The sequence below is a fragment of the Quercus lobata genome, chromosome 5, assembly GCF_001633185.2.
Source record: "Quercus lobata isolate SW786 chromosome 5, ValleyOak3.0 Primary Assembly, whole genome shotgun sequence".
NCBI lineage: Eukaryota > Viridiplantae > Streptophyta > Magnoliopsida > Fagales > Fagaceae > Quercus > Quercus lobata.
This window is the reverse complement of record NC_044908.1, coordinates 22140998-22168919: the sequence shown is the minus strand read 5'-3', so window position 1 is coordinate 22168919 and position 27922 is coordinate 22140998. Positions and strand designations below refer to the sequence as shown.

Sequence of the window (27922 nt, the reverse complement as noted above, 5' to 3'; positions counted from 1 at the left end):
GTAGTTGGTTTCCCCATAGGCTTGAGTCCGAGGACCATGCAATGCCTTGGTTCTGTCCAAAACCCAGTTTTCTTTTTGCGTGGGACCTTGGCTTTAGGGGAGTCAACTCCTCGGTCAAGCCCCTAGAATTATCCGTGCGATCAACGCTACCAAGCGTAGCCCTTAGTCAAGAAGCATAGCTCCTAACGGAACTTTACACTAAAATTCTATAACCAGTTGTTAGAAATGACAAAGGAACTCTCTCGACCTACCGCCTATGCCAACACACAAGCCTTTCCCACAGACGGCGCCAATTGTGGGGACACGATTTTGTGACAAACCGTAACAGTATTGGGTTCGCACGTAAAAAGGCCCAGACAATATCATTTGTAGAGCGTGGGTTTGAAAGGCTAGGCCTTGGTCACCAGGCGGTGGGTTTTTCGTGGTGTTCGTACATGGTTAAGTTGTCTTCACCCCTGAAGTCTTTCTTCTGGAGGTGGGCTGGGAGGCTCTGGTTTTTTGGCCATTTTTCCCAGCCCCTTCTCTAGATTACTTACTTTTTCTTTTATACTAGCCTGCGTTCACTGTCCTTCGTCCACGTGTAGGGTCAATTTTTCCAAGACTGATACTTGTCCCATCAGTCCATACCCAAAGTCGTTGGGGGTGGTTGTAAAAGCCGAAGAATACAGCTCTGTCAGGTACAGAGTATTGAATGGCAGTAAGGGCAGCTTTCCCTGGATATTTTAGATTTTCTTTCAAATTTAGTCCTATACCGTTTTTGCCCCTCTTTCCGGTGGGACTTTGGGTCTGCCGAGGACTGAACTGTCCTCGGCTGTATCCCAAGGCTATCTTGTACTTTATATTATTGAGTTTGGGCCATAGCTCTCCTCGGCTTGGGCCTTTGGACTCCCCACTGGTAAATGGGCCTGGCCCATAAATTATTGGGCTCCACAATTAATATACACAATAAATATAATTATTTGGACAATTATATGTTGGATAAAGTTTAATTATAAAATTGATTACAACCTAATACTATAACTTTACTCAATAAAATAAACATTTCTACATATTTTGAAAATTTAATCGCTGAATTGTATGCTATTTTTTTATCTTAATACACATGTAAAATTTTGTGATAATCAGATATTATTTACTATATGATATATAAGTTTATATTTTATGTATAATTGTAAATTACAAAAATTTGTAGTTTAAACAATTTATTAATGACGTAGGTATTAATCTTTAATTTTATAAAAATTTTGCAAGTATTAAAAAAAAAAAATATATAATTCAATAGTAGATTTATAAAATTATCTATGATAAAAAGATATTAAAGCTACAAGCTAAACTTTCCCCAATACTAAACTTTGTCATGTACACATCTCTTTAAAAACGCTGTATATCTTCCCAACGTTAACTAAGAATTTCTTATAATTAACTATTCGGTTGAGCACTTTTAAACTGAAATAACTGTCCTGCTTTGACACCTGGCCCACGACACCCACGTGTCACCCTTGTTGAGAAGTACTGACACGTTGCCATGACCCATTTGACAGTCCTGTCCCTAAATGGAGTAGCTCAACTTAGCTTTATTACCTACATGAATTCATGGCTAAAATGGGAAATAAAAAACCATTCAACAAAACCCCACCGATCCGAGATCTCCTCTCTATTCCCTCCAAATCCAATATATAATGCAAAATCCATAGCTCAAGCTCTACAATCACAAACGGTGTCGTTTTAACTGTCCAAGAATTAGGGTTAGGGTTTTCAAAATTTCAATCATGGAAACAACAAAGGATCAAGAAGGTGGACTACTGAACCAGATCGTCCCTCCGCGACTCGAAGACGCAGGCCTCGAAGACTGTGCGCTCCCACCGGACTCGATTAAAGAAGCATTTCTCAGAGCCGCCACGGCCGTGAAGTCACGCGCCTCCTCAATCTTCGCCACTGATCTCGACGATGACGACGACGAAGGTTACTGCGTCGAGGATCCCCGGACCACCGCCGGCGCCAACGACACGCTGGTCGGACTTTCGCCGGAGCACGAAGATGAAGCGAATTCGGGGCCCTGCGCTAAGGAGAAGGGAAATGGAGTCCCGGAGGTGGGCCCGGACGACGTGGTGGTCGGCGGCGAGGCTGAGGAGAGGGGGAGTGATGTGGTGGTGGTGGGAGGAGGAGTGGGTGTGAGAGATGGAGGTGGTAAAGCTTGTGTGGAAGGGTTGCAGGGTTTGAAGATTGGAGAGAATGTGAAGAATGGTGGTAATGGTGATAAAGAAGGTGAAAAAAAACCAACTTTAACTGAGGGTTTTGTTTGAATATATTTTTTCTTACATTTCTTTCAAAGTGTCTATGTTGTTGTTGTTTCTGTGTATTGTATTCTGTATATGATGAGGTCTTGAAGTTTTGATGTAGCTGGTTATGGAAATAAACTTTGGTATTAGAAATTTGATTGTGATTTATTCGGATTGAATAGTGAATATACATGGGGTAACTTGTGAACTGAATGCTGAAACTTTAGGTACTCTTGGGAAGTAGGAAATGAAATTTTGTGGTTGCTGGAAACTAGCTGTTATTTGAGGTTTGGGTTGGATCAAGGCTGATTTGTTAATTGAGGTTTGAATAGGGTGCATTTTGTTTAACCATCTGGCCTAAGTTAGGATTGAATTTCTATAACAAAGAATGCATTTCTAACCCAAGAGATTGTGGTTTAAAAAGGTTGCATTTCCATTTGGCCTAAGTTGGGATTGAATTTGCACAAGGAAGAATACCTTGCCAACTCAAGAGTCGGGATGGTTCTTTTGCTGAAAAAAGAAATGGAATGCTGCTTGCAATATTTTGCTCCCAAGAATTTTATCATAGAGATTAGTAGTGGTGGAAGGGATGTTTTGGGTTTTTTATTATTTTATTTTAGGTAAATGAAATAAGCAAAAGTATATGATTAAGAATTAATCAAATAGATGGACATATTGCAGATTTTGATTTTTGGAGCAGAGAGTGTGGGGAACAAAAGATTGATAAGTTACTAGCACTTAAGATAGTTGGTGTAGTGCAGTTGGTATGGTGGTCACAGCTTGTAGTGGTAGCAAGTAGCAACTAGCAAGTGCAGTCTGAGCTAAGTGGCATTTCAGTAGCACAGTGGCAGACAAGCTGGATAGTTGGTAATTTGTAGCATATGCTACTTGTAATCTACATGTATTATTAGAATTGAGCATGCTTAAGAATGCAGTTAGAAGTTAATTACACTACCAATCAGCGGCTAGTTAGCAGTTAGTTGGTTTATGTTAGGTTTTAAGAGAACTGTTAAATAGGAGGAGATCTGATTGTATTTGCATTGAAGTAATAAGATTGAAGCTCATTACCTTTCTATACTTTCTGTTCTCTATTCTATATCACAAATTCTCTAGGAGACCTGGCTATCTCGAATCAACCTCCCAAATTCCAATCCTTAACTTGGAATCCTATCAATGATTAATCGAATATTAAATAGATCTAAACTCATACACGTATTTTATTTTTAGGACAAACGATGCCATGTTGTATCAACAAATGATGTAATCCAAGGATCTATCATTGCTTGGAGAACCCAGTCCTTTTTGGCAGAAATAGCTACTGATTCAACCTGCCTACTAGAGCTTCATGGAGACTGGAGATACACTGCAAGTGGCTTTTCCCAGAGTATAGTTCAACAGATGGGTAATTGCCTACTGGGCCTCTGAGATGGCCCATAACGTAGCACTTGGAGATGTGAAAACGAAGAAGTTGATCAATATGAATGGGCTGTCCTTCACCACAAAACTAAACAAAAACATCCTCTCAGTTACAAAAAAGCCTATTGCATGCGGAAAGCTCAATTGGTTAGCACCTCTTGATATTTTCAACTGAGACATTCAAGTTCAAATCTACCCTTCTCTTCCCGTTGTTATCAAGTTCTCCAAAAAAAACAAAAAACATATTACATGATTGGCTGAAATTTCTAGGAGGCAGAGCCAACACAATTCTCTTTTGGAAGTCAATCAAAGTGTGCAAGATTTACTTTTTGGTGTGTTGATCGCTCAATTGATAGCTTAGCTAGGTGGTCCCGTCGTTTTGTTGTTGGAAAGATGCTTGTATGCAGGCCGTCTCTATCACATATTCAATATTTTTGTTAGCCAAGAACCATGACAGAAAAAGAATTTTCACGTCCCCTCTCCTCACATCAATTTTTTTTTTTAAAGTAATTTGAAGGAGAAAAAAAAAAAAGAAAAAAGAAAAAAGATTAAGACCTTATGGCTAGGTTTAAACCCCAAATTCGGCTATAAGATTTATCTAATTAATTTGTAGGGGGAATTACAGATAACCCACTTGTGGTTTAGTTTGAATTTACCTTACCCATCCGTGGTTTTACTTTTAACAGTTTATCCACCTGTGCTTCCCTCCATTACTACTCCATAACCCACCTCTCTTTCAGACGTTACTCTTAACACATTTTTTTTTATCAAAAACAAAACCCAAAACAGATCAAACACTCCTCTTTCTCTCAAAGTTAAATAGTTTCTGGCATATGTGGCTAAAACTAGACATGAGAATTTGGAGTTTGGATGAGTAAAAGCAGTTTAGAGTTTATACGAGGATGTTGTTTGTCTCATTAACTTGGAAAGGCCAATCAAGCTCTCGCTCTCTCACCTCCATTCTATGGCTGCAACAGTTCACTCTTTTTCTCCTTAGATCCACAACCACAACACCACTACTTTTCCCACTTCAAACCCCACCAAACTCTTCCTTTCACTTCCTTACCTCTTTTCCCCAAATACCCACTTCTTACTATTGCTCACAAACACAACTGCTAAGCTTTCAAATCCTCTTCTTCTTCCTCCCACCCCACTCCTTCAACAACAAACAACAACAAGCTCTTCTTTTCTCGAAGACCCATTTCGAACAGGTCGGTTTCTAAGCAATGAAGAGCTTGAAAAGCTCAAACTCCTCAAGGATTTCAGGTATTATCAGGAACTGGAATCTGGGTCATTGTGGATTCGGGTGATGAGGGCAGAGGAGATGGACATCACAATTGCTTTGCTCCATTTACTTGATTTAGGGATTTGGTTTCTTTTGGTTGTTAGGGTTTGAAAAATGGGATTTGAGGCATGGTTACTAATGGATTCATGGGTTTGGATGTGTGTGGGTGTGTTGATGTTTGTATTTTGACTTGGGTTTTGAGGTTGTATTTTGATAGATCTGTGGTTTGTACTTTTGATGGTGTGGGTGTGTTAGTGTTGGTGTCTATGTAAAATCAGGTGGTATGGGGATTGATTGCTAGGTTCTTATGCAGATTCTAGTGATGGGTTTGAAGCTTAAGATGTTTGAATATTGGTTGTTGGTTCGAGGTCGGGTTTATTAATTCTGTTGTTGTTGTTTTGGTTTTTTTTTTTTTTTTTTTTTTTTTTTTAATATTTTTTCTGGGTTTTTGATTGTGTTGTACTCCAAAGCAAGATTGAGTTTTTATTTTTGATACGGCGAGAGAGAGGAGTGTTTGATCTGTTTTGGGTTTTGTTTTTGATAAAAAATGTGTGAGTAATTTCTGAAATGGAGGTGAGTTACGGAGTAGTAACGGAGTGAAGCACTGGTGGGTAAACTGTTAAAAATGAAACCACGGGTGGGTAAGTTAAATTTGAGGCAAACCACAGGTGGGTAATCTGTAATTCTCCCTAATTGGTAAGAAGAAATTATATACTCCATTAGTTTAGGTTTTTTGGTTGAACATTAATTTAGACATATTTGGCACTGACTATTTAATACTACAAATTCAAAAATTTTAATGTGCATTTGGTTTAGCATTTTTTTTTTATTTTTTTATTTTATATATCTTCTTATGTTCAACTTCTTAAAGCTTCACTTGTTTTTCCATGTATAAGTGTATTTTTTTTTTTTCTACTTTCAACAAATTTGCAAAGCACTGATCTAAACGTACTATAAAAAGTCTATGAATTACCCCCCCTCCCACCCAAAAAAAAATCTAAATTCAGTCGTCCTTTACCTTTACTTTTATTTAAGCAAAAATAAATTACTAATTCATATGGCTCTCTCTCTTTCTCTCTCTCTATGGGGTTTCAAATGAAACATTTAACACGTTGTCTATGAACATACATTTGTTGTATAGGACGTTTAATTGTAGTTGCTGGGTAAAGAATCTCGGTTGAGTGAGATGGACATGTTAGGCGAGTTTCATAGTTTGAAAATCAATTAACTTGCAACATTGCTAGACACTTGCCCGATACTCGGTTGAGCGAGATTGCGAATTTGGGAGAAATTTGTTACACTCATTTTTTGTTGTACCCATCCAATTACCCTCTCATATAGCCATCTAATCTTAAGAAATTTCACACTCAATTCTCATATTAAAGAGCTAGACAGCTACCCACTTTATTTAGGATAAAAATCCATTGTAGTCTCTACCTTCACCCGCTCAAATGGCCAAATCCTTAGGGAGTAGACCGAAGCCTTAAACACTTTATACTTTTGAGTGTTATTAGTTGATGCTTGGTGCTAGAAATTATTGCAGCAATCCCTAAGTCTTCAAGAGACCTTAGAGTGGACAAGGAGATTTGGTCTTGCAGTTGGTGGCTCAACTCGCGAAACCAATGGCTAGCAAGGATACAAGATTGGTGCAATCAGTTGCAAGCATGAGTGAAAAGCTCAAATACGTTGTCATTTATATAGCTTGGAGTGTTTGTGAGTGAGATGTATTGCAACTATTCTTGTTAGTGATGTTAGTTGGTGTCATAGGTCCTAGAGAGGTTTTTTTCTTTTTTGGCCTGGTCTTGGGTTCTTTTTTATTTGTATGCACTTCACGATGTTTGGGTGTGATTGTTATAGTATTTGCTATTGTGTTTGTGTATACATGCATATATCAATTGATCACTAATCAAATTAACAATTGGGCTTAATTTAGTAATTAAGCCCCATTGCCCCATATTACTTCCGAAGTATATAATAAATATTTCATTTGGCATATATGGATGGTTTAGTTTAGCTTGATGGTTTGCCGACATTTTGGCGTTGGAATCTGGAATAATCTGAACATAATTCGGTCTCTGTACTAACCCAAAACCGCTGGGGCCTATTGTAACTTTTTCCTTTAACTTTAACAGATCTTGGTGTCAAGTTTATGTGATCCAAATTGCATGAAGCCTGATTTTGATGAATCCCTCCTTTCGGCCTCTGGTTTAGATGAACGTTTGATGTGCTATGAATGGAGCCCAAAGCTTGAACCTCAATCATTTTCCGTCGCTGTCAATCAACATAATGGTATGGCCATATCCTAAAAACAGTGTAAATGGGACAAACCACTCAGTGGTCCTTTAGGACCTTAACTCCATACGAATGGTGTGGTTCATGTGTGGACTGATGAATACGTGTTGGTGTTGGATTATATGGTTCCAATGAAATAGACAGGTTGCAATTTGTTTGTTTTTCAAAAGTTTGTTCACATTGGGTGGGATCATGTCATTACTAATGCATAAACAATCAATTAAATATATTATTGACTTGTGGTTTTCTTTATAGTACTGCAATGTTTTATTTTATTTTTTTGGGTAGAATATAGTACTACAATGTGAACAAATGGGATCATGCCGTTACTATATATATATGTATATTATTGACATGTTTTATAGTACTTGCTTGTGGAACCATTAAATCATGAACTGTCATCCAATTAAATAGTAGATGATAGGCTATGAATAAGGCTTAGCTCCAACGTACTTGAACCGACACAACTCAAATATGTTGTAAAAATCAGACATATGTTTGTATTGTGTCAATTTCAGTATATTGGAACATTGGAGCTAAGCCGTGTTTGTTGCCTAAATATTTAAGAGCTCAATTTACTTATCCTTCTATAGGTACAATAAAATAGAAAATGAAGCAATCTTTTGGCTCCAGGGTTGTGGAGCAGAGCAAAGGGAGTTCTATTACTAGTTACTGTATTTCTTGGTATTTCTCTAATTGAATTCCTTTGTACCAAACTAAAAGAAAAAGAATATTCTAATTTGGCTCATGTCTTCCAATTAGTCATGACCACCGTATTTAAGTGTGATCCTAATGGCTTCTTCAACAATTGATGAATCAATAACACCAAGAACACCAGTGGACACTAGAAGATAATACGAATTAAGCATCATAGTACCACCACTCTTGGGGTACAACATAATATTAGATTGGTTACTTGTGATAAGCTCTCTCAGCAATTAGTATCCATTGAAGTTAACTCCACTTTGTAGTGAAGAGTGTTGAGTCCATTTTGAATTATATAAAAATGTGCATGTTTACATTAGTGGAAGGTCTATCGCAATTCACAATTGCAAACCTCCATCGTGGGAAGTGGGTCCAAAACTGATTTCTTATGAACAAGTCTTTAATGGTATGTCCTAGGTCAACTGTCATTATAAAATTGAGGTTACTAATATTAGAAACTTTAGTTTTCAACTAGATACTTCTACACATGACCATTTTAAAGTTGGAAATATGTGTTTCAATCCATTATTTTTTTGAAATTTATTAGTTTAGATTGTTTGATTGGACAAAAAGACAGACATAGGCTTCTTGATTTGAAAAGATTGGGAAGGAATTGGAAATCCATTTCTCATTTACTGGAAAGTTTGGTCTCCCGACAACCTCCAAACATTATACAGGCACCACAAGCGTCATGAGTCATGACTTATAATCTTGTCTTTTATAAAATAAAAAAAATTAAAAGATATAATCTTGTCTTTACTGTGTCTGAAATTTGAGTGGCTATGTTTATTTATTTTTCCTTTTCGATGCTAACTTGAAAGTGAAAGGATAGTTTGATCATAGTCATACACGTGAGGTAGCCATTGTTTATTCTTTTATAGCTTTTGTTTCTCTCTTTTTAAAGCTGGTACACCTAAGGATACATTCCTTTTCATGCTCAAATTCACCCCTTATTTATGCGTCAACTCATAATTGGATTTTAACACTTTTATGCCGGTTTATCAATACCTGAGCATGTTGTGCCACCTTATCTACCAATCACAAGTTGACACTTAAGCAAGGTATTGATTTAGGAGTAAGAAGGGGTGTGTTCCTAATATTATTCTTTTAACGCATCTCTAGAACCCCCTTGCTCTTTCTTGCAGTGGCAAATAATCATATTTTCATATATATAAAAGTAGAAGCTCCATCAAAAATCCAAATGAGATTCTAATTTTGTGCCAAGTCTTCCAATTATACTTTAATTTTGTGTTAGTTATATTTACATACAAATCCATATATCTAAATGTAGAAAATATAAAAAATATTAAATTCAAATTTATTATACTTTGTTTATGTAATATTGTGAATGTGTACATTCTATTACTTATAAAGTAAAAATGTTCCATATATGTGTGTGTCTAATTATAGCTATTTTTACCTGCACCTCTCCATATGCAAGGGTTATAACCTAGTTATATATAAGATTAAGATGACTATGCATATTTCACTTATTTTGATTCTATCAATTATTATATTCATTTGCAACCAAGAGACTTCTTGGATGATTTTCAAAATTTAAAGTTTTAACAATTCAAACTAGAGCATCAGTATCAGTGGTGCCAAAAATTTAGCAATTTGGCACCACAAAAGCTACTTTATCACTTCATTTTTCAAAACACCCAATATCAGTAATTTTATTTTAGCATTCAACACAATAAAATAATATATCTACTACAATAAATAACAACAACAACAACCACCACCACCACCACATTAAAATGATATATCTTTTAATAAAATATTGTTTTTTTTTACTATCTTAGTTACAATGCACAACCATCTTTAGTTGTGCACTATAGCTCAACAGCAAAAAAATATGGCTTTTACTCCACTAGTGCAGCACACTTTTAATTCCACTTTTGTTATATTTAATTGCTTAATTTAGCATTTTACCTATTTGCCTCCACCAATACTATTGCTCCAACATAATTACTACAATGTTTGAGAGTTTGTAAAGAAATAGTGTGGATAAATTATAAAAATTGAAACAAAATGGATATGAATAGCGTATCTCATTTTTGTATGCGGTTTGAACTTTTCCTCTCTCACTATCTATCCAGAATTTATTATTATTATAATTATTATAAATTCAATAATTATAATGGGAGATGGGAAATTTGATTCGTAGATGTTTTTGTTGGAAATCTCAAGAGGTACTGGTTAAGCTACAAAAGGCCAATAACAGATAACAACATTTGTAATTAAAATCTAATAGAGGTCACTCTAGCAACATGAAGTAAAAGTTTCCTCTTAATTAATACCATATTCTTGGGTGAAACCCTTAGCAACCAGGCGAATTTTGTAGTACTCCACTAATCCATTTGCCTGTGTCTTGTTCCTGTGGACCTACTTACACCCTTTCACTTTTCTAAACGAAGATTCCATTGAATAAAAGTTTGATATAATTGTAAACTTACATATCTTAGAATGAGAGGTAAAAAAAATTGCATCAGCAGCTGAGAGAGGTGCTAGCAGAGTTGGACGAGGGAGAGTTTCCCCTTGAACCCTGAGCTTTCACTTATTTATTTTTTATTTTCATTTTTGTTTACCCCTCCTACCTAAAAAATGATATAATTTTCCTTTTGAATGAAAATCTTCTCTCTCACTATGAGTATTCAACTTAATTATGCTCTATTAATTATAGTTTGCCACATGTTTTTTCCCCCTTATAAAATAACTAAAATTTAAAATAAAAAAAATTAGACACATGACATATTACACTTAGTAGAGCATAAAATAGAACATTAAGAGTCTGTTTGAATACCGTTTATTTTACTGAAAATACTATAGCAAAATAATTTTTAAATGTATGAATAGTGAAGTGGGGCCCATTTTTAATATTTTTTTTTCTAAATAAAGTGGTTGTGGGTTTCGTGAACATTACATGAACAGTGCGTGAATAGTACGTGAACAGTGCATAATGTCTGCTGAATAGTGAATCTAAAAAAAAAGAAAAAGAAAAAAAGGAAACGCTAGACGCAGACGCTGGCTTTTCATCTGTATCCAAACACCACCTAAGAATGGGATTGAGGATTTTTATTCAAACCCCACCATTTTTATTAAAAATTTGTTAATAAAAATCTTTGTGGTGCTGTATATGGTTTTTTTTTTTAATTTTTTTTATGGCTACATTTTTAAGTTAGGGAGGGAGGATTTGAATTCTAAGGGTATGTTTGGTAATTGTTTTTTCCACTTATTTTATATTTTCAAAAATAGTTTTCTATTTTTGAAACTAAAAAACTTGTTTGGTAACTCAAAATGGACAGAAAACAAAAAATGTTCTTAAAACTGAATTTGTGAAAGAAACTGAAAACATGCAAAATGTTGTTTTCAGTTTATAATTTTTAAAAGTCAATGAAAATATGCATTTAATTTAATAAATCTATCTCATTTAAAGTCAATGAAAATATGCATTTAATTTAATAAATCTATCTCATTTAATGAGTTAACATTAAAGTTCAAATCCTAATAACAACATATTTTAGTATTTTCTATTATTTTTCTTTAAAAAACTATATATATATATATATATATATATATATTTTTTTTTTAATTTCAACTAACCAAACATGTTTTTGATTTCAAAAATACAAGAAAATTGTTTTTTCTTTATATTTCTAAAAACAAGTTTTTGAAAATAGAAAACAAAAATTGTTACCAAATATAACTTAAATATCTCTATTAGAAACACCATATTATACCATTGAGTTTTTATTTATTTTATTATTTAAGAATCTTTTTTTATTTAAGAATCGGAACCAATTTAATATGGAAGAAAAGAACAAATTAGTAATGTTTGAATTGTGGCAAACACTAGCTAGTGCATAATCTTCATAATGCGCATTAGCTAATTTTGGGCTACAAGTTCACTTTCCACCAAACCACCAAAAAAATGATAACCATTCAGCAAATATGAAAGTTAAGGGGTTGTTTGGATTTGCTGTTTCCATAACTCATAACTCAAAAATGGTGGGAACCATGACTGAGAAGTCCGTTTGGATTTTCATAAGTTTGTTTCCAGTTTTTATTTCCATCACTCAATTCCCTGATTTTTGAGTGATAAGTTATGGAAACTGAAAACACATTTTAGGTGTTTTCATTTTCCATAACTCTATTTTCAAAGACATTTCCGTAATTAAAACAACATACTGATCCCAGTTAGAGGTTAGCCACAAACTTTTTTTTTTTTTTTTTCTCTCTGGGTTCGGTGATCTTCTTCTTCTTCTTCTTCTTCTTCTTTTTCTTTTTCCTTTCACACTAGTGGGTTTCGGAGTTTAAGATCATAACCTTTATAAAAAAAAAAATGACTTTTTTTGCAAACATAGATTTGAATCAAAGACCCAGAAGGCTTCCAGATCTTAGAAAGTCAAGAAATTCGCAATCTTTGTGTACCAAGTCAAATCAGATTCACATTCTCATCTCTCACAATCCATAACCCAAGCAAGAAAAACAAAGAGAGAGAAGAGGCAGAGAAAAATATATAAAAATTTTCTTAGTGTGAAAATGTGTATAGAATAGTGGGTAAGTATTGAAATTTTGCAAAGGAGATGAGATTGTAGAGGCGGGTCTCATTGATTTTTTTTTTTTTTTTTCCATTGGGTTCGAGCTCCTTCCGCACCTCTGCCTCCATCGCCCTCTTCTTCTTTCATTGGGTTTTGGCCTTGGTTTGAGATTTGAGAATGGTCTGCGGTGGAGTGAAGATCGAAGAGGACTTGCGGAGAGTTGGCAGAGCCATCCTGGCGCTGCTGGACTAGACGATGGTGTTGCTGGGCTTGTCTTCGTTGGCTGAAGAGGGTGGAGTGACGTCTCCATACAACCTAATGCAGAAAAGACGAGAGAGAGAGAGAGAGAGAGAGAGAGAGAGAGAGAGAGAGAGAGAGAGTTATTAGGGGCTGTGAGTGTGTCAGGCATGGGTCCCCTAAACAATGAAAAAATATTGAGCGATGATAAGTTGAGTGATGGTGCCAAACAAAGTTCGTGTAGAGTGATGGGGTATTTTAAGTGATGAGTGATGGGTAACGAAAATTGAGTAAGGAGTGATGAGTGATGAAAAATAAAAATCCAAACATGGCCTAAACATTTAGCAAATAGGACCCTCCCCCCCCCCCCCCCCCCCAAAAAAAAAAAAGAAAGAAGAAAGAAAAAAAGATTTCACATTGTATTTTAGTTTAGGGGAGAGGAGGGGTAGATGGGTAATTTCCATCCAAATCACTTCTTCTCCCCATTTTCTCTCCCTTTTTTTTGGGGGAAGGGGGGGGGGGGGTGTTTAAAAAGTGGTGAGCCCAGGGAGAAAACAGCCAACCCCATCATTTTCTCTTCCTAAAAATCAACCCAATTATCAAACACCATTCTTACCCAAAATCTCTTCTATTTTTTCCCCCATTTCTCGTTTTCTCTATTTTCACTCTAACCAAATACACTTTAAAGTGAGGAAAAATTGGGGGGGGGGGGGGAATAACAGATTAACAAAACTACAAGTTTACAAGAAGAATGAAGACCAAATAAATAAATAAAAAAAATTGTGTAATACTAAAAACTCCACTATAGGCCCATTTGGACTATAGCAATGTTTTCTATAGTGGCGGTTACAAACGCCACTATTGTACCGTGACTATAGACCTATAGTGGTGTTTTACAAAAATGTCATTATAGATCCATACCCTATAGTGGCGTTTGTAAAATGCTGCTATAGACTGATTTTTTTTTAATTAAGCTATAACAGTGTTTCAAAACGCTGTTATAGACACTTATATTTAAAAAAAAAAAAAAATGGCTACAGCAGTGTTTCAAAACGCCACTATAGCCAAAAACCACCAACCAAAAAAAAAAAAAAAATTGATTACCAAAAATTAATTTTTGGTAATCAAAAGTTTTTTTTTTAATTGAAATTTTAATCTTTCAAAATTTTAAAATTAAAATTAAAATTTTAATTAAATTAAGAAATTCAAAAAAAAAAAAAAAAAATACAAAACCCAGCAAATTCAAAATCAAACACGTGTAACTAGGGCTGTCCAGGCAAACCAAAGATCCGCTAGAACTGACCAACCCGACTTGTCATTGCCAGATTGACACCTCCGACGGGTCGGTGATGGGTCCTAACCTTCAGAACCTGACTCCAGCAGGTCGAGTGGCGGATTTCGTCCTCAAAAATCCAAGCTACCCAACCCACTCGACAAAACCTCAAAGAAGACCGAAATCCGGCGACAATCTGGCGCTTCTCAACTCTGATTTGGCCATGTTTGGCCTTCCTTTACTCAGTTCCGCTCAAATCCTCACTCAAATATGTTTAAATCCGGCTAATCTAGCCCATATCTACTCAAACTTGGCCAAACTTTGGTAAGCCCGACTCTAACTCGGCCAAATCTCATTAGATCTCGGCCAAATCTTTGCTAGATTTCCATAGACCCGAAGGAATATCAACTAAATCTCATTAGATCTGGCCAGATTTGACGAGATCCAGCCAAATTTCAGCCAAAATCCGACAATATAGAAATACCCGAAACTGATCGATTCACACTCGAAAACCAATACGACCCATCCCGGTTGATCTAAAACTTCATTCAGGTCGATTGCGGGTTGAAATCTTCCCCACTCGATAAGGTCGGGTCGAGTCTAGGTTGGGCACAAACCCGACCCGACTCGACTTGTGGAGAGCCCTATGTGTAACTATGCGAGGGTGAATTATATTAAACTAAATAAATTAACAAATCAACCTTTTATTATTAGCATTCGTTAGACTCATATATAGCATAAATTACATAAGGTTGATAACAAATACGGTAAATAAATAAAGATTAACCAATTACTGACACTGTAATAAAAAAATTAACTTCATATAAAAGCATTAGTGTATCTATTAACAAGCTTCAAACGCTCTTTCAACATTAGATTGTGTATGTTTTTAGATCCCTTAAAAACAAACAGATTAACCTAATTATTTAGCCAAGTGATTAACTTAGGTAAAATTTTCAAATCTAGGTTAACACAAGTAAATCATATCATTGAAACAGTACGGAAAATAAAGAACACAATGATATGATAACCCAGGAAAACCAAACCGGTAAAAAATATGGAGATGATTTAACCTAGCTATCATCAAGGTAAAACAGATCTACTATGAAAGAATTGAAGTTTTACAATAGCGACTTAGACCACTAACATCCTATTGTTATCTCGAGTAGAAAACTTACTACCACAATCACGTGATAGCTCCGAGTCCACAGACTACTTCTTTCTTGGATTCACAGCAACCACAAGTACTCCCACTTGTGTTTTCTTTAAGCTCTTTATGCAGCAACTGAAGCGATCACCAAGCTCTCGACATCAATCTTGATCTTGATAACCCTAAGTATGTATGAAGGTAAATACCTCTAGATCTCACAAGAGATTCACACATACAACATAAACAACAACAGTAAAATGTGGCTAGAGTTTTTCCTTTTATACTTAAGACAAAACATAAAACCCTACATGTCATATGGGCTCGGGCTTGGGCTTGAGTTGGAAAATTCTGCAGAAAAACAATCTGCACGAGCTTCAATTGATCGAGTCTAATTTTCGATCAATTGAGCTTTGCAGATTTACACAATAAATCATGCAGAACACTCGATTCTAACTTTACACAAAAACACACTTTGAGCAGCCTAAATCTAGACTAAATGTTTTGATCATGGTTTGCCAACAATACACATTAAAGTTCTAATACATTATTTCCTAATTCCTTAGAATCTAACAGATTGAGATAATTATAATTAATATGATGTGATACATATAATAGTGGCATGCCATATATAGAGAAGATTTATAGATGCAATGCAGCATCACCAACAAAGATATGTCAACCAAGAAATGTATGAGAGTTCCATAAAAAATTTAAAAAAGAAATGCGTGAGAAAAATCCATAGTTATCCCGCTAACTTAAGCCTTAAAGTTACAAGATTGATTCCACATATATACTCCTCCAAGTTCTCTTCTATGTTGGTATAGGTATTTGATTGATCAGCCTACCATTTATCAACGGCTTTATCATTATGCTACAAGTTCCCTATCAGAGCTTGAAGTGTTACTAAAGTAAGGCTACAGTTTGTTTTGACGTAAAATTAATGAAAAAATTTGCATTAAACGACATTTTAAAGCTAGTATAGTAGTATTTCATAAAATTGTTAAATATTAAGACATTTAATCTTCAAACTACAAACAAAACTACAGGACCAATATGAAAAGAAAATCAAACATAAAAGGGTTAAAATGAAAATATAACTAAACTTTAAGGTCCAAAGATGTGCAATTAGTTTCAATAATTTGAGTAAGATACACACTCTTGTTACACAAAAGTGTGTATATATAACATGGTGTGTGAAAACAAACACAACCCATGGGCTTAGTTATATTTGAGTAAGAGTTTAAAAAGTATCTTTTATTAATGAGTAAGAGATCGGCTTATTGCACACACTTTAGTGTACACATAGTACATACAAGTCACAATTTATTGTAAATTGTGACTTCAAGTCATGATTTCAAGTTAGGTACACTTCCAAAGTAAGGTGTTTCCTCCTATTACATTCTTGGCGAATCTCATTAATTAATTAAATTTATGGTGAGGTCCACCATGAATGTGAGGAGTGAATACCAAATCGCCGTATTTCGTAAGTAACCATTAATTTCCTTATGCTAACAATGATTAATGCACATGCATGATTAAAACACATCCAAAAGCTTAGACTACAAAAGTTTTGGGATCCATCATGTTCATGTGCATAATTCATTCACCTTTTTATTAACAGTTCGTTGATACAAGACTTTAGTGGTCACAAGTCTACTTCAAGGTTCTCCCAAATCAGAATTACAGTGTCTTAGTTGGACTACGCTTAAACAAGTCGAATCAATTCTCTATCACCTCCAAAAGCAAATTCAATAATGTCTTATCTTCATGAAGAAGATTGAGACTGTTCCCTCTCAGCCAAGGAACTTAAATTTTCTACAAGGGGTAGCGTGTATTCTCCGGAATTTCATATAAACACAAAGCACCTTCACATGCGCAAAGCCAAGTTCTATTATTAATAACGGTAAAAACAGTAGCTCTTTTTTGTTTTAATCTTGAAGAATTTATTCCCTAAACACTAACTTTTACCCTTTGAAAAAACTTCATGAAAGTATTGGAGAGAGAGAAGTGAGTGAAAGAGAGAGTTCACATCTACGGTTTCAAGCTCCTTTCTAGGTCATGCAATTATGTTACATGCATAGCGGTGCCTCACCAATACTTCTTTGGTGTGCTTTCCATTTAAGGTAACACACGCTAGCTCTTTCGAAATTCAGTTCAGTTTGGTGACTCTTTTTCAACTCAAAAGAGCCACACACGTTAGCTCCTTGGTGTGCTTTCCATTTTTTGGTCTACACCTTTTTAGTGTGCTGTAAGTGCAGAAGAGCTGTGTATAAGAAGTAGAGTTTGTTCAAATTTGAGTTTGTTGTTAACTTTTTATGCTCCATTTGAGTTCTGGGTTTGAGGTAAATTCTATAAGAGTTTGATGTTTTGAGGGAAAGGGAGGTGAGAATTGAAATATATAATGGCTGGGAATGGATCAGAATGGTGGAGATCAAGATTGATTGGAATGGTTGCTTTACTTGTTATGGCTTCTATGTATGTTGTCACAAAAGAAAGTTCGGAACACAAAGTTTCAAGTTACAAAGTGACTGAAGAGGTTGAAACTCATTTTGTAATGAAAGTATCAGACTCCCCAGGCCACCATAATAGATCAAGTCATCCATATGTACATGTTTGGCCAGTAAGTCCATCTTTCATAACTTAGGATCGATATATTGGTTCATAGGATTTTTCATGTAATTCTTAGTTCATTCTTTATTCTTACTCTCGTTGCAAAAGAAATGTTGGAAAATTTGACTTTCTATGTTTCTGGTCTAGCAAATTCAACTAATTTGTGAAGTTGACAAAATTATTAAAAGGATTAAAGAATTATATGTGCTAATATTTTCTCATATTTTTGCTTCAAACAAATGAATTTTTTTTTACTCTAGATTCTTACTAAAGCAACCTTTTGCATTGATTCTAAGTATATAAATTGTTTTCTGAAAATGTTGGAATATCGTTCTTATAGCTTGAGATATATGGACAGAAAATGAAATTTGGCTGGAAGATAGTGGTGGGAGCAATAATTGGATTCTTTGGGGCAGCGTTTGGGAGTGTGGGAGGAGTTGGTGGGGGTGGAATTTTTGTTCCAATGCTAACCTTGATTATTGGGTTTGATCAGAAATCATCAACTGCTCTATCAAAATGTAAGTACCCTCATCACTGGTTTTTCATGCCTTAAGCAGTTATTCGGGTCACTGAAAAGTTATTTAGAATTAAAAAAGCCTAACATCTCTGCTCAGTTCTAACTTGTCATATGTAATTAGTTATTGGAAAGTGGGAGGATTAGATCTAAGAAATAAACCTTAATTAGTTACCCTCAAAGCCACCCGAGTTCATTCAAAGGTTTGCTAGGACTCAGAGTGGCAAGTGCCATTACCCAGATAAAGATCTCTACTTCTTTGATACCATGGAAATCCAATAGGCACTCTATCAGTCATTCCATAAGCTTTCTGATATAATGCAGCAGTTTATACTTGGTTTTGCTTATCCGAGCATCATTTTCATATTACTATCTGTTTGATTCCTGAAATGGAAGTGTGGTAGCTTGGAGCCTGAGAGCAGCTAGCATTTGGTTTATACAGTTTTCATACTTAATCGCCAAGATTATATTGTATAAAAGGCTGTTTTGCTGAATTACATCGCACTATTCTATTGAAGAACCTGTCAGCGATCGTCTTTGTTCTGGTTTGTTTTGGTCAGGTATGATCATGGGGGGAGCAGCTGCAACAGTTTTCTACAATTTAAGGCAAAGGCATCCCACCCTTGACCTGCCCATCATTGACTATAACTTGGCTCTTCTATTTCAACCAATGTTGGTGCTGGGAATTAGTATTGGAGTTTCTTTCAATGTGATTTTTGCTGAGTGGATGATCACAGTATTGTTAATTATCATCTTCATAGGTATATATTGTTTAAATTGTAGTCTTTTCTCCACTTCTTCTTCGATGACTTCCCTTGATTTGGTCATCCTGACATGCAGTTATGTCAACTAAGGCTTTCCTCAAGGGTGTTGAGACATGGAAAAAGGAAACCATAACTAAAAAGGTGGTCTGAAATTTTGCTCTCACTCAATGTTGACATTGATGTGTTTTTCTATGTTAATTTAGCCCACCCACTATTCCATTTCTTACCCTTTTTTTGGGGGGTTTTCAGGAGGCTGCTCAACGCTTGCAATCAAGTGGTGAGTTGGTCATGAAACTTTTTTGGTTTGGTGCTCCAAGTCTATCTTGGGTATCTTAGAGAATCATTTTGCCAGGCTAACTTCCCGTTTAATCAGGTATTGGTAGTGCAGATGTTGAACTCAGACCTCTACCTGAAGGCCAAAGCAATGATGCTCATACAGAAACCAAGGACTCAAAAAAATCAGAGGTTAGAATATATAGGCAGTAATTACACCCATGATTTATGATTTCCAGGACTCATTTCTGTAGCAGGTCCAGGTTTCTATTCTTGAGAACATTTACTGGAAGGAACTTGGAATTATTGTTGCTGTCTGGGTCATAGTCCTTGCATTGCAGATTGCCAAGGTTTACTTTTCAATTTTCATCATAAAAGTGTAAATTTTGGAGTTCTCTGATTTTGTCATCTACTAGTGAACTGATGGGATGCTAATGTGTTGGACACAGAATTACACAACAACTTGTTCAGTGCCATATTGGATTTTAAACCTCTTGCAGGTACCTTCTATGACATCGATAAAGGAACAGATTAATTTCTTCATTTCATTATTCTTTAGGTGGCTATTTTGGGTATGAAATCACAACCTCATTGTTAAGAACTGGGGCAAAGCATGACAGATAAGATGTGGACTTGATCCTAAAATTATAGAAATCCACTTCTAATGCATCATTACTGATTGTTCTCCTTTCTTGTTGTTTTTAGATCCCCGTGACAGTTGGAGCGACATCATATGAGGCTGTTGGCCTGTACAAAGGGGGGAGAGTGATTGCATCAAGGGGAGAAGCAGGCATAAATTTACGAGTACACCAGCTGGTTCTTTATTGTGTCTGTGGCATTGTAGCTGGAATTATTGGTGGGTTGCTTGGTCTTGGTGGAGGGTTCATTTTGGGTCCACTGTTTCTGGAGCTGGGAATCCCTCCTCAGGTATATTTTATGTTTTTTGTAAAACTATAACATATTGCTGCTGTAAGTTTGTGTTTACTTATCCAGTAAGCTGTTGATAGTTCAAACCATCTTCTTTTTTAAGGGACTCTTATCTAAAATAGTTCACTTGGTGGTTAAATTATAGGTATTTGAACTAAGCAAGCATAATCTTATTGTACAAACTCTAAAAACATTTCTTAATGGTTAAGTTATACATATTTGAAGTAAGCCATCTTTGGAAGAAACTCTAAAAGAGTTGATTTGGTGGTTAAGCTAGTGTAATACATACATGGTTACAGTATCATTTGGCACTCACTTTCACTTGAACATTTAGAATAAAAACAAAAAACTTCGATGTACCTTTCAAAAAGTAATCTTGCCTTATTATAATTATAAAACATCCCTATACTATTTTACAACTTAAAGTCAACTTTTTCTTTCATGGACTGAATAATTTAGAATCTTCATGTAGGTGTCAAGTGCCACAGCCACATTTGTCATGGCATTTTCCTCATCCATGTCTGTGGTGGAATACTATCTTCTAAAACGCTTCCCTCATCCTTATGGTAAGCAATTTGAGCACCACCATACAGATCTTACCTTAAACAAGTATTAGAGACATGAATTGCTTTCAAAGTTCAGCATAAATAATTGTCATTTTCTATTTACACCCTGCAGCTCTCTACTTTTTTGCTGTGGCGATCATTGCTGCTCTCGTTGGACAATATGTGGTAACAAAAGTGATTGCAATGATAGGGAGAGCATCTTTGATTATCTTCATTTTGGCTGCGACAATTTTTATAAGCGCAATATTACTAGGTATGTGTCACTTGGGGCAAACATGCATATATTCCTTGGTGTTCTGTTCATTGATTTTAGTCAGATTGGATTAATTTCAAAAGTGCTAACGACTTCTCTTCCTTGTTAAACAGGTGGGGTTGGCATAGATCGCATGATCAAAAAGATTCAGCACAGGGACCACTTGGGATTTTATAGCCTCTGCAAATAGACTTAAAACCTGTGACTTTTTAGCCTAACTCAAACTTTTTCTCATACCAGGCAACCAGATTCTTTGAAACCTGCAAAGAGCAATATATCAGGCTTGTTACAGTATATATATCAAATAAAAGCTCCACTCTTAGGCTTTGTATTTTGTAGTTTATAACTTTTAATGACAGTTGGTTTGTGGTACTGCTCTTTGCACCAATTGATCTGTACCTAATTCAAGTATGAAGGCGGGCACTGCTTCAACCTACACGCTCTCTAGATTTTACCTTTTTTTTTGCATGAAGTTATATGTTGGCAACCTTGAAAAGCAATGATTGGATGCTGGAAAGTTCCATAATCATCTAAGGGTAGTTCTCAAAGATACTAGGGATGAGTTGTGTGGTGTCTATATTAGGGACATGATGCTGGAGTATTAGATAAAAAAAGATGTGCTGCATTTGGCTATGTTTGTTACTTTCTTAAAAGAAGACGATGCAGTATATGTCAAATGATTGAAACAACGCACTGTGTCTCATTCTTCTTATTGTGGGGGGTTTTGGATTCTTCAAATTAGAATAACAAATATGAACAACCTTGACATTGGTTCATTTAGCAGATAAAGAACTGCAAGATCTGACTAGTTTGCACTTGCCAACCGGAAAATTCATGAATCCGAACTAAAAAAATAGGGTATGGGATCTATGGTTCATAAGAATAACAACTTGTTTTAATCTAATAAATTTCAAACCTGAACCCAATCTGGTTTGAATTGGCCAGTTGAGTCTACTTGTACCCACCCTAACCTGCTCATCAAGCCTTTATTATATAAATTTAAGCTTTTTTTAATTTACTCATTTCCAATTTATGTTTGTATAATAAAGTTTTATTAAATTGTAATATTTTAGATGAAAATAATAATAACATAACTCATCAACTTGACAAGAAATTCTCATATATGAATCATTTCAATATCAAATCTGCTATTAACATTGGGTATTTTTTTCACAAGTTCATTATAGATTTTCTTCCTGATTCTTCTTTTTTTTTTTTTATTTACCTAGTTTGTTATATTTTATTCTTATTTCTTAAAGCGATATATATTATAAGATAAGAGTTTGGATTAGTTTTTTCCTTTTAACTTTTTAGCTTATTATTTATGTACAATTTTTTAAAAGCCTTAACATTTTTAAAGTACAATTATAATTTTGCCAACTTTTAGCAAATAAACAATAGGCTTTCAAAAAATAAAAATAAACTAATCCAAAATCACACTTAGTTTATGGGTGATTTGAACCTTATTTCATGTGTCGTGTATAATATGTATATGCATTTTCTTTTCTTATTTGGTATAAATAGTTATTAGACTAGTAAACTATTAGAATTAATTATCGAATTATAAACTTAAGGATTTATGTGCATTCAATTTTTTTTCTTTTCTTTTATTTGTATTAAAAGAAATATGGAAAAGGAGATAATTTTTTTAAGTGAAAGAAATATGGGACATTTTGAGCTAATTCAATCCATTAGAATCCGAGTAAGGGTCATAGGAACTATAATCCATTTTAGTCCAACAAATTCTGATTCAAATTTTGTTTGATCGAACTTGAACCAATGACTTAAACCATTTGTCATGTTTATGTTTTATCTTGCCCTATTTCTTATTGTTGATGGGTATCCACTTCGAAAGCTTATAATTTCCATCTTTTTTGCTTTTTGTCTCACTTTTTATTAAATGAACAACAAAATTAACATTTTTAAAAATTAAGATAACTTTTAGTAGCTTTTTTTCCCACCTTTATATTTGTAAAGGGGGTGGGCTGTGCTAGTGGTGTTGGGCTGCCTCCCGCTGCACTAAGCCCAAGTTTTCTAGATAAGAGAGTCAGGACCGGCCCAACTTTAGCTTAAGTTGGTTCGGCTTTTGCGCAAACTAGGCCAAATCTGCTAAGGACGTGTTCACGGCAGGTGAAATTGTTTCAGACAAATCGTGGCAGGCAAACATAATAATAATAAAATAAAAAGAAAATATCTAGCCACTTTAATGGGGAATTGACCAAATAGCCCTTAACTTCAATCACAATAAAAATACTATTTGTTTTCCTTCTTTTTTTATTTTTTGATTTTGATTTTTATTTATTTTTTTTTACGGAAGAGAAAGAAAAAAGAATAACAGAGAACATCAAATGCTTATAATCATGGGTTAATCGGAATACTTGAGAAAATCGGCCGGAAATTCAATCCGCGGGAGCATAACCACAAAGGGAAGAACGTCCCTCCTCAAAGCAATCAATCTCTCAGGAAAGAGTCATGTCGTAGAGGTTAACAACTCTGAGGGAAACGGGCCTAAGTGGTTTTCTGCGTAGGTGTTTTCGAGTTTTTTTCTTACAGAGGGCCAGATTTCATGAGGGAGAGAAGGGATTAATCTACCGGTGCATGCCCATCTTTTTAATTCTCACTATTTCTTTCTTTCTTCTCACTTTGTTTTCTTTGTTATTTCTTTTAAGTTTTCTATTTCCTTCTCCGAGTTCTGTTGTCCCCCTTCTGTTCACAATAAGACCTTTCTTTTATAGTGCCTGTCGTGACCTAATTTTACTATTTTAACCCTTAACTCCCTTTATCTGGTCTGGGTGTACTGGCCGACTATCACTGTTTCGTTTGTGTGTCGTCCTCCCATCGCCAGACAAGGAAGTGTATTTTGTTTGCTGGTCTGTTGTGGCACCCTTTCTTGCCACGGTCTAGGTTATTTCTCTCTCCCTATCCCTCATGGCATGCACATAATGGTTCCAACTCAGCTTGCCTCTTTTAGGTAGTAAGCCATCCCAGCAGGACACCTCTCCGAAAAAGCCTGAGCCAGAACCATAAAAATAGATTTTCCCCTCTCCCCACCACCAAACCATGCCCTCTGATCCTCTAACCCCCCGACCTCACCATGCTCTATATTGGCTGGGTACAGGTTGGTGCTGCCTAGGCCTTGCGCGTGCCTTCATTCTATATGTGTCCAAAACTTGCTTGCTTCCCATTCGTCTGCCGTGATTTAGAGGCTCGCCGTCCGTGTTTTTTGACCTCTTATGTGGACTGCTCTTTGTTTTCCCGCTCCACTCAGGAACTGGGTTTTATTTGATGACGAGTCTTACATTTCCTTGGCCCACTCCTTGGTTGCCTTTATCTCTTGCAATGTTATACTGTTATTCCTACCGTAATAACTTAATCCTGCTGGGCCTCTCTTAGGCCAGCCGTTTGTTCTTTCTCTCAGTGGCTTGGCATGGCCACTGGTTTGCTTTTATTTATGGGCTCCTATGTCCCTTTTGACTTTCCTTTGGGCATCCTCGACTCGTTTTCTTTCTTTGGGCTTCTTCGGCCCTTTTGCTAATTTCACACTCCCATGGGCTTTTTACTAATTTCATTGGGCTTCCTTGGCCCAATAACCTTATTCTCATCCTTAGGGTTTATGGGCCTGCCATAAACCCCTTACTTTCTTAGTTTGTATTAATTTGGGCCTGTGGCAGCCCTTTCTCGCTTTTCTACCTCATACACTGCTCATGGGATGCTATTTCTTTCTTTCCAGGCTTCTTTAAGCCCACTTGCCTCTTGAAGACCCATTTTTTTTATTTTTTGGGCCTGTGATCCATTATTCCTGCCGCTTGGGCCTAATGGTTTTGCTGTCTGCTTTGTCAATTCTTTGTTGCCCTTGTTATTGGGTTTTCTTTCTTTCTACCTGGATTCTCACTAATGGCCCTCAACATTTGGCCCCCTGAACATATGAAACGTTTTTGCGGTTCATATGTGAACGAAAAGACGTTTCTGCCCTTCTCTCTTCTCATCTTTTTCTTCTTCTTTTTTTTGCTGGTCTTTTTTAAGTTGTGGACCCCTTCTTTTATATATATATATATATATATATATATATATATTTTCCCCTTCCTGCTGCAAACAGGGTTTTCTCTTCGAATTTCCCAGTTTGGTAGTTATTCTCTAAGCATAGCCGCCGCTTCATTAATTTCATCCCATTCTGATGGCTGACCCGTCACCTTCCTTCGTGCCGTTATTAATGACCTAGGTATTTAAGGAAGAATCCTTCTGCACTTTAAACACAAACTCCTTCTTTTCCAAGAACACATATTCCCCGTCTCTTACTCTTCACTATCTTTTTCTTTTCAAACACCCATACTCATCTTCTCCGACTAAGTCATCTTACCATGTCGTCGGTGAAAAGTCAAGGTTCTTCCCGTCGTAAAGGGAAGGCAATCGATTCCGACTCTCCCGCCGTTCCTGATGTAGGTGAGGAGACGGAACACTCCGATTCGGAACAGTCCACTAGGGAAGAGACATGGTGCGACCCCAACAGTGAATGCACCCCTTTGATCGATCCGTGCTATGAAGTCCACCCTCACTTTTCAAAAGTTCCTGGTGACTATGCGTCACCGCCGCCGGGTCGTGTATGGCTTGCCCTTGGCCGGCGAAACCTCGATGTCTCTTCAACTCCGTTAGCATCTTCAATCCCCGATCTAGCCATTCGCCAAGGCGTCTCACTTCCCGTACTCATTCATTTTGAATTTGGGTCTGGCATTGCCTTGGGTTGGAGAGAATGGGTTGACGGTGAGTTATCCGATACGGGCTTTATGGGGTTGTTGCAACGGGCCGGCGTCTTGAAAGCTATTGTCTCATCTCGCTGCCTGTCGAACTTCCGGGATCTCTACAACCTCTGACATTTGGTCCGACGATGGTGTACCACCACCCACACCTTCTTTTTCTCATGCGGCGAACTCACCGTTACCCTTGAAGATGTGGCTAATTAGTTACTCCTACCTATTCTTGGTGATGCTGATCCTGCCACTCTAGAGTTTTCTCTAGAGGAAGAGGCCATTAAGGCTGAATTGAGGAAAAGGATGGCCGGAAACGCCAAGCTGTCATACTGGGTTAGTTCTTCTTCTAAATTTTCTGTAGCTGCTCGTCGTGCGACTTTTATTGCGTTTTGGCTTTGTAAATTTGTTTTTAGGTCCCAGCTCCACTATGCCATAAAGCCTTTGTACTTTCATTTGGCTATTAAAATATTTGCTGGGGTGAGCTTGTCGCTGGCCCCCATGTTCCTGGGGCATCTGTATGTCCAATTAGACATTATTTGTAGTGATGAGAGTTAGGCTGGGTCCTGCAACATAGTTACCTCTTCCGTTCACTATACCATACTTCAGCAATTGTTATTTGAGCGTTGTGTTCAGTACTTGACAAAGTGTAGATCTGCTTGTTTTGCTAGAGATAAGCACCAGACATGTCCGAGAGTAATTATTGACTTTTGCGGTAGGTTTAAGTCCGATCTTGCGCTTGCTTTTCCCTGGTCTGGCTTGAAACCCATTGGCTATTCTGTGGTTGAATCTTTTGATGAGGGCATTGGTTTTTCTTGGAGGGCCTATAGAAACTTGGGTGCAAATTATACATGTATGGATTCTGTCATGGGTTCATTTGTTGACACCTTTGGAACTACTACCCCCTTGGTTAGTTTTGATGAAACAGGGATTACTTATCTAGCGGCCATTAATGCCGGATGGCTGCCTTACCTAGCCGATGAAGACAATAAGTTTGTTCACTATCTTGCCAACCTAGTGAGAAGGCAGTTTGGGTTGGATCAAGTTATCCCTGATGACATTTCCTTTCTCATGGAATCTCCTACTTCAGTCCGCCCTTTCCTACAGCATACTGCCTTTGAATTTTGGAGGTAGCGCTTCAACACCGTTACAGTTCCCGGTTCACTAAGGGAGGGTCTCTGTACTCCTCCCATGCACGGTTATTGGGACGCGGTGATGACTACATTTGTGGATAAGCTAGTGGGTAGTCGTGGCTTCTTTCTTATTCCCCCTGATGGGCTAGGTATGGTTGTCTCGGTTAACCCCCACTTGCTTCTTCCTTCTAAGTTTGTTTTGGTGTATGCTAGGAAACAAAACCGGTCAGCCATTTTTGAATGGGACGTAGAGAAAAAAGGATGGAACTGGCATGCTGGTGATTACCCTCCTGGTTGGGAGAAAAACGTTAAAGTAATAAACATCTCTGTACCGAGTAAGAAAGTTCCTGCCAAGCTCAAATCTGTCGGCAAAACCAAGCCTGCCACCCCACTACCACCTACAAGTGCCTCTCTGGCTAGCAGAACTCGCGGTTGCAAAAGGAAGACAACCCCTCATCCCATATCTGCTACTGAACGGAGGGTAAGTTATCTCTCCCATTTTTTTGACAAAAAACACCTTTTAACTTTCTTGCGGCTAACCTGGTTAATTTCCTCTTCTCCTTCCTTTTAGTCTAAACATAAGGAAGACTCGTCAGTTACCCGCCCTATTTTGCTTGATGAGCCCGAATTTGAGGTAAGTCTCTTTTCTTCACTTTTTTTTTTTTTTTTCCTTTTTCGCACGTGCTCCTTCTGCCATGTGTCTTTTGTTTTTGCTTAATAATTTCTTTGGTCTTCACGTCGGTATTTGTATTCACTTTCTTCCCCCCCCCTTTTTTTTTTTTTTAGGAGAAGCTCGAACCTCTATCCATATATCGCCCTTCTGCCGAGGAGATTTCCGCCTCCATGGGTATACCCATGGAAGGCTTTTTTGATGGGGCTGATGTAGCATTTGCAACACTCGCTCCCTCTACTGCTACATATAAGGCTCCTACCAAAGCTCCCACCTCTTCTGCCGAGCT

At 36.6% G+C, this 27922-nt stretch overlaps 2 protein-coding genes across 4 annotated transcripts; both read left to right on the top strand.

Annotated features, from left to right (window-relative positions):
• Positions 1-1584: 1584 nt before the first annotated feature.
• LOC115989011 lies at positions 1585-3352 on the top strand. Its single transcript, XM_031112653.1, has one exon. The coding sequence runs from the start codon at positions 1770-1772 to the stop codon at positions 2301-2303; it is 534 nt and encodes a 177-aa protein (XP_030968513.1). The 5' UTR covers positions 1585-1769; the 3' UTR covers positions 2304-3352.
• A 13514-nt stretch (positions 3353-16866) lies between these two features.
• Positions 16867-21777, top strand: LOC115991980 (sulfite exporter TauE/SafE family protein 3-like). Of its 3 annotated transcripts, none has more exons than XM_031115996.1 (12): positions 16867-17801; positions 18132-18309; positions 18866-19066; positions 19146-19210; positions 19319-19346; positions 19443-19534; positions 19606-19692; positions 19792-19842; positions 20048-20269; positions 20742-20835; positions 20948-21088; positions 21202-21777. In XM_031115996.1, exons 1-12 carry the CDS (start codon positions 17583-17585, stop codon positions 21276-21278), a joined length of 1455 nt encoding a protein of 484 aa, XP_030971856.1. In that variant the 5' UTR covers positions 16867-17582; the 3' UTR covers positions 21279-21777. The 3 variants fall into 3 exon arrangements, with proteins under 3 accessions (XP_030971856.1, XP_030971854.1, XP_030971857.1); XM_031115994.1 differs by having other exon boundaries at positions 16870-17801; positions 19600-19692; positions 21202-21524; XM_031115997.1 differs by having other exon boundaries at positions 16875-17801; positions 18150-18309; positions 19600-19692; positions 21202-21524.
• The last annotated feature ends 6145 nt before the right edge of the window (positions 21778-27922 follow it).

Coding starts and splice junctions, on each gene's coding strand:
- LOC115989011 (XM_031112653.1), top strand. CDS start 1,770: ATGGAAACAACAAAGGATCAAGAAGGTGGACTACTGAACCAGATCGTC.
- LOC115991980 (XM_031115994.1), top strand. CDS start 17,583: ATGGCTGGGAATGGATCAGAATGGTGGAGATCAAGATTGATTGGAATG. Junction 19,211..19,318: donor AGGAAACCATAACTAAAAAG/GTGGTCTGAAAT, acceptor GGGGGTTTTCAG/GAGGCTGCTCAACGCTTGCA. Junction 19,347..19,442: donor TCAACGCTTGCAATCAAGTG/GTGAGTTGGTCA, acceptor CCGTTTAATCAG/GTATTGGTAGTGCAGATGTT.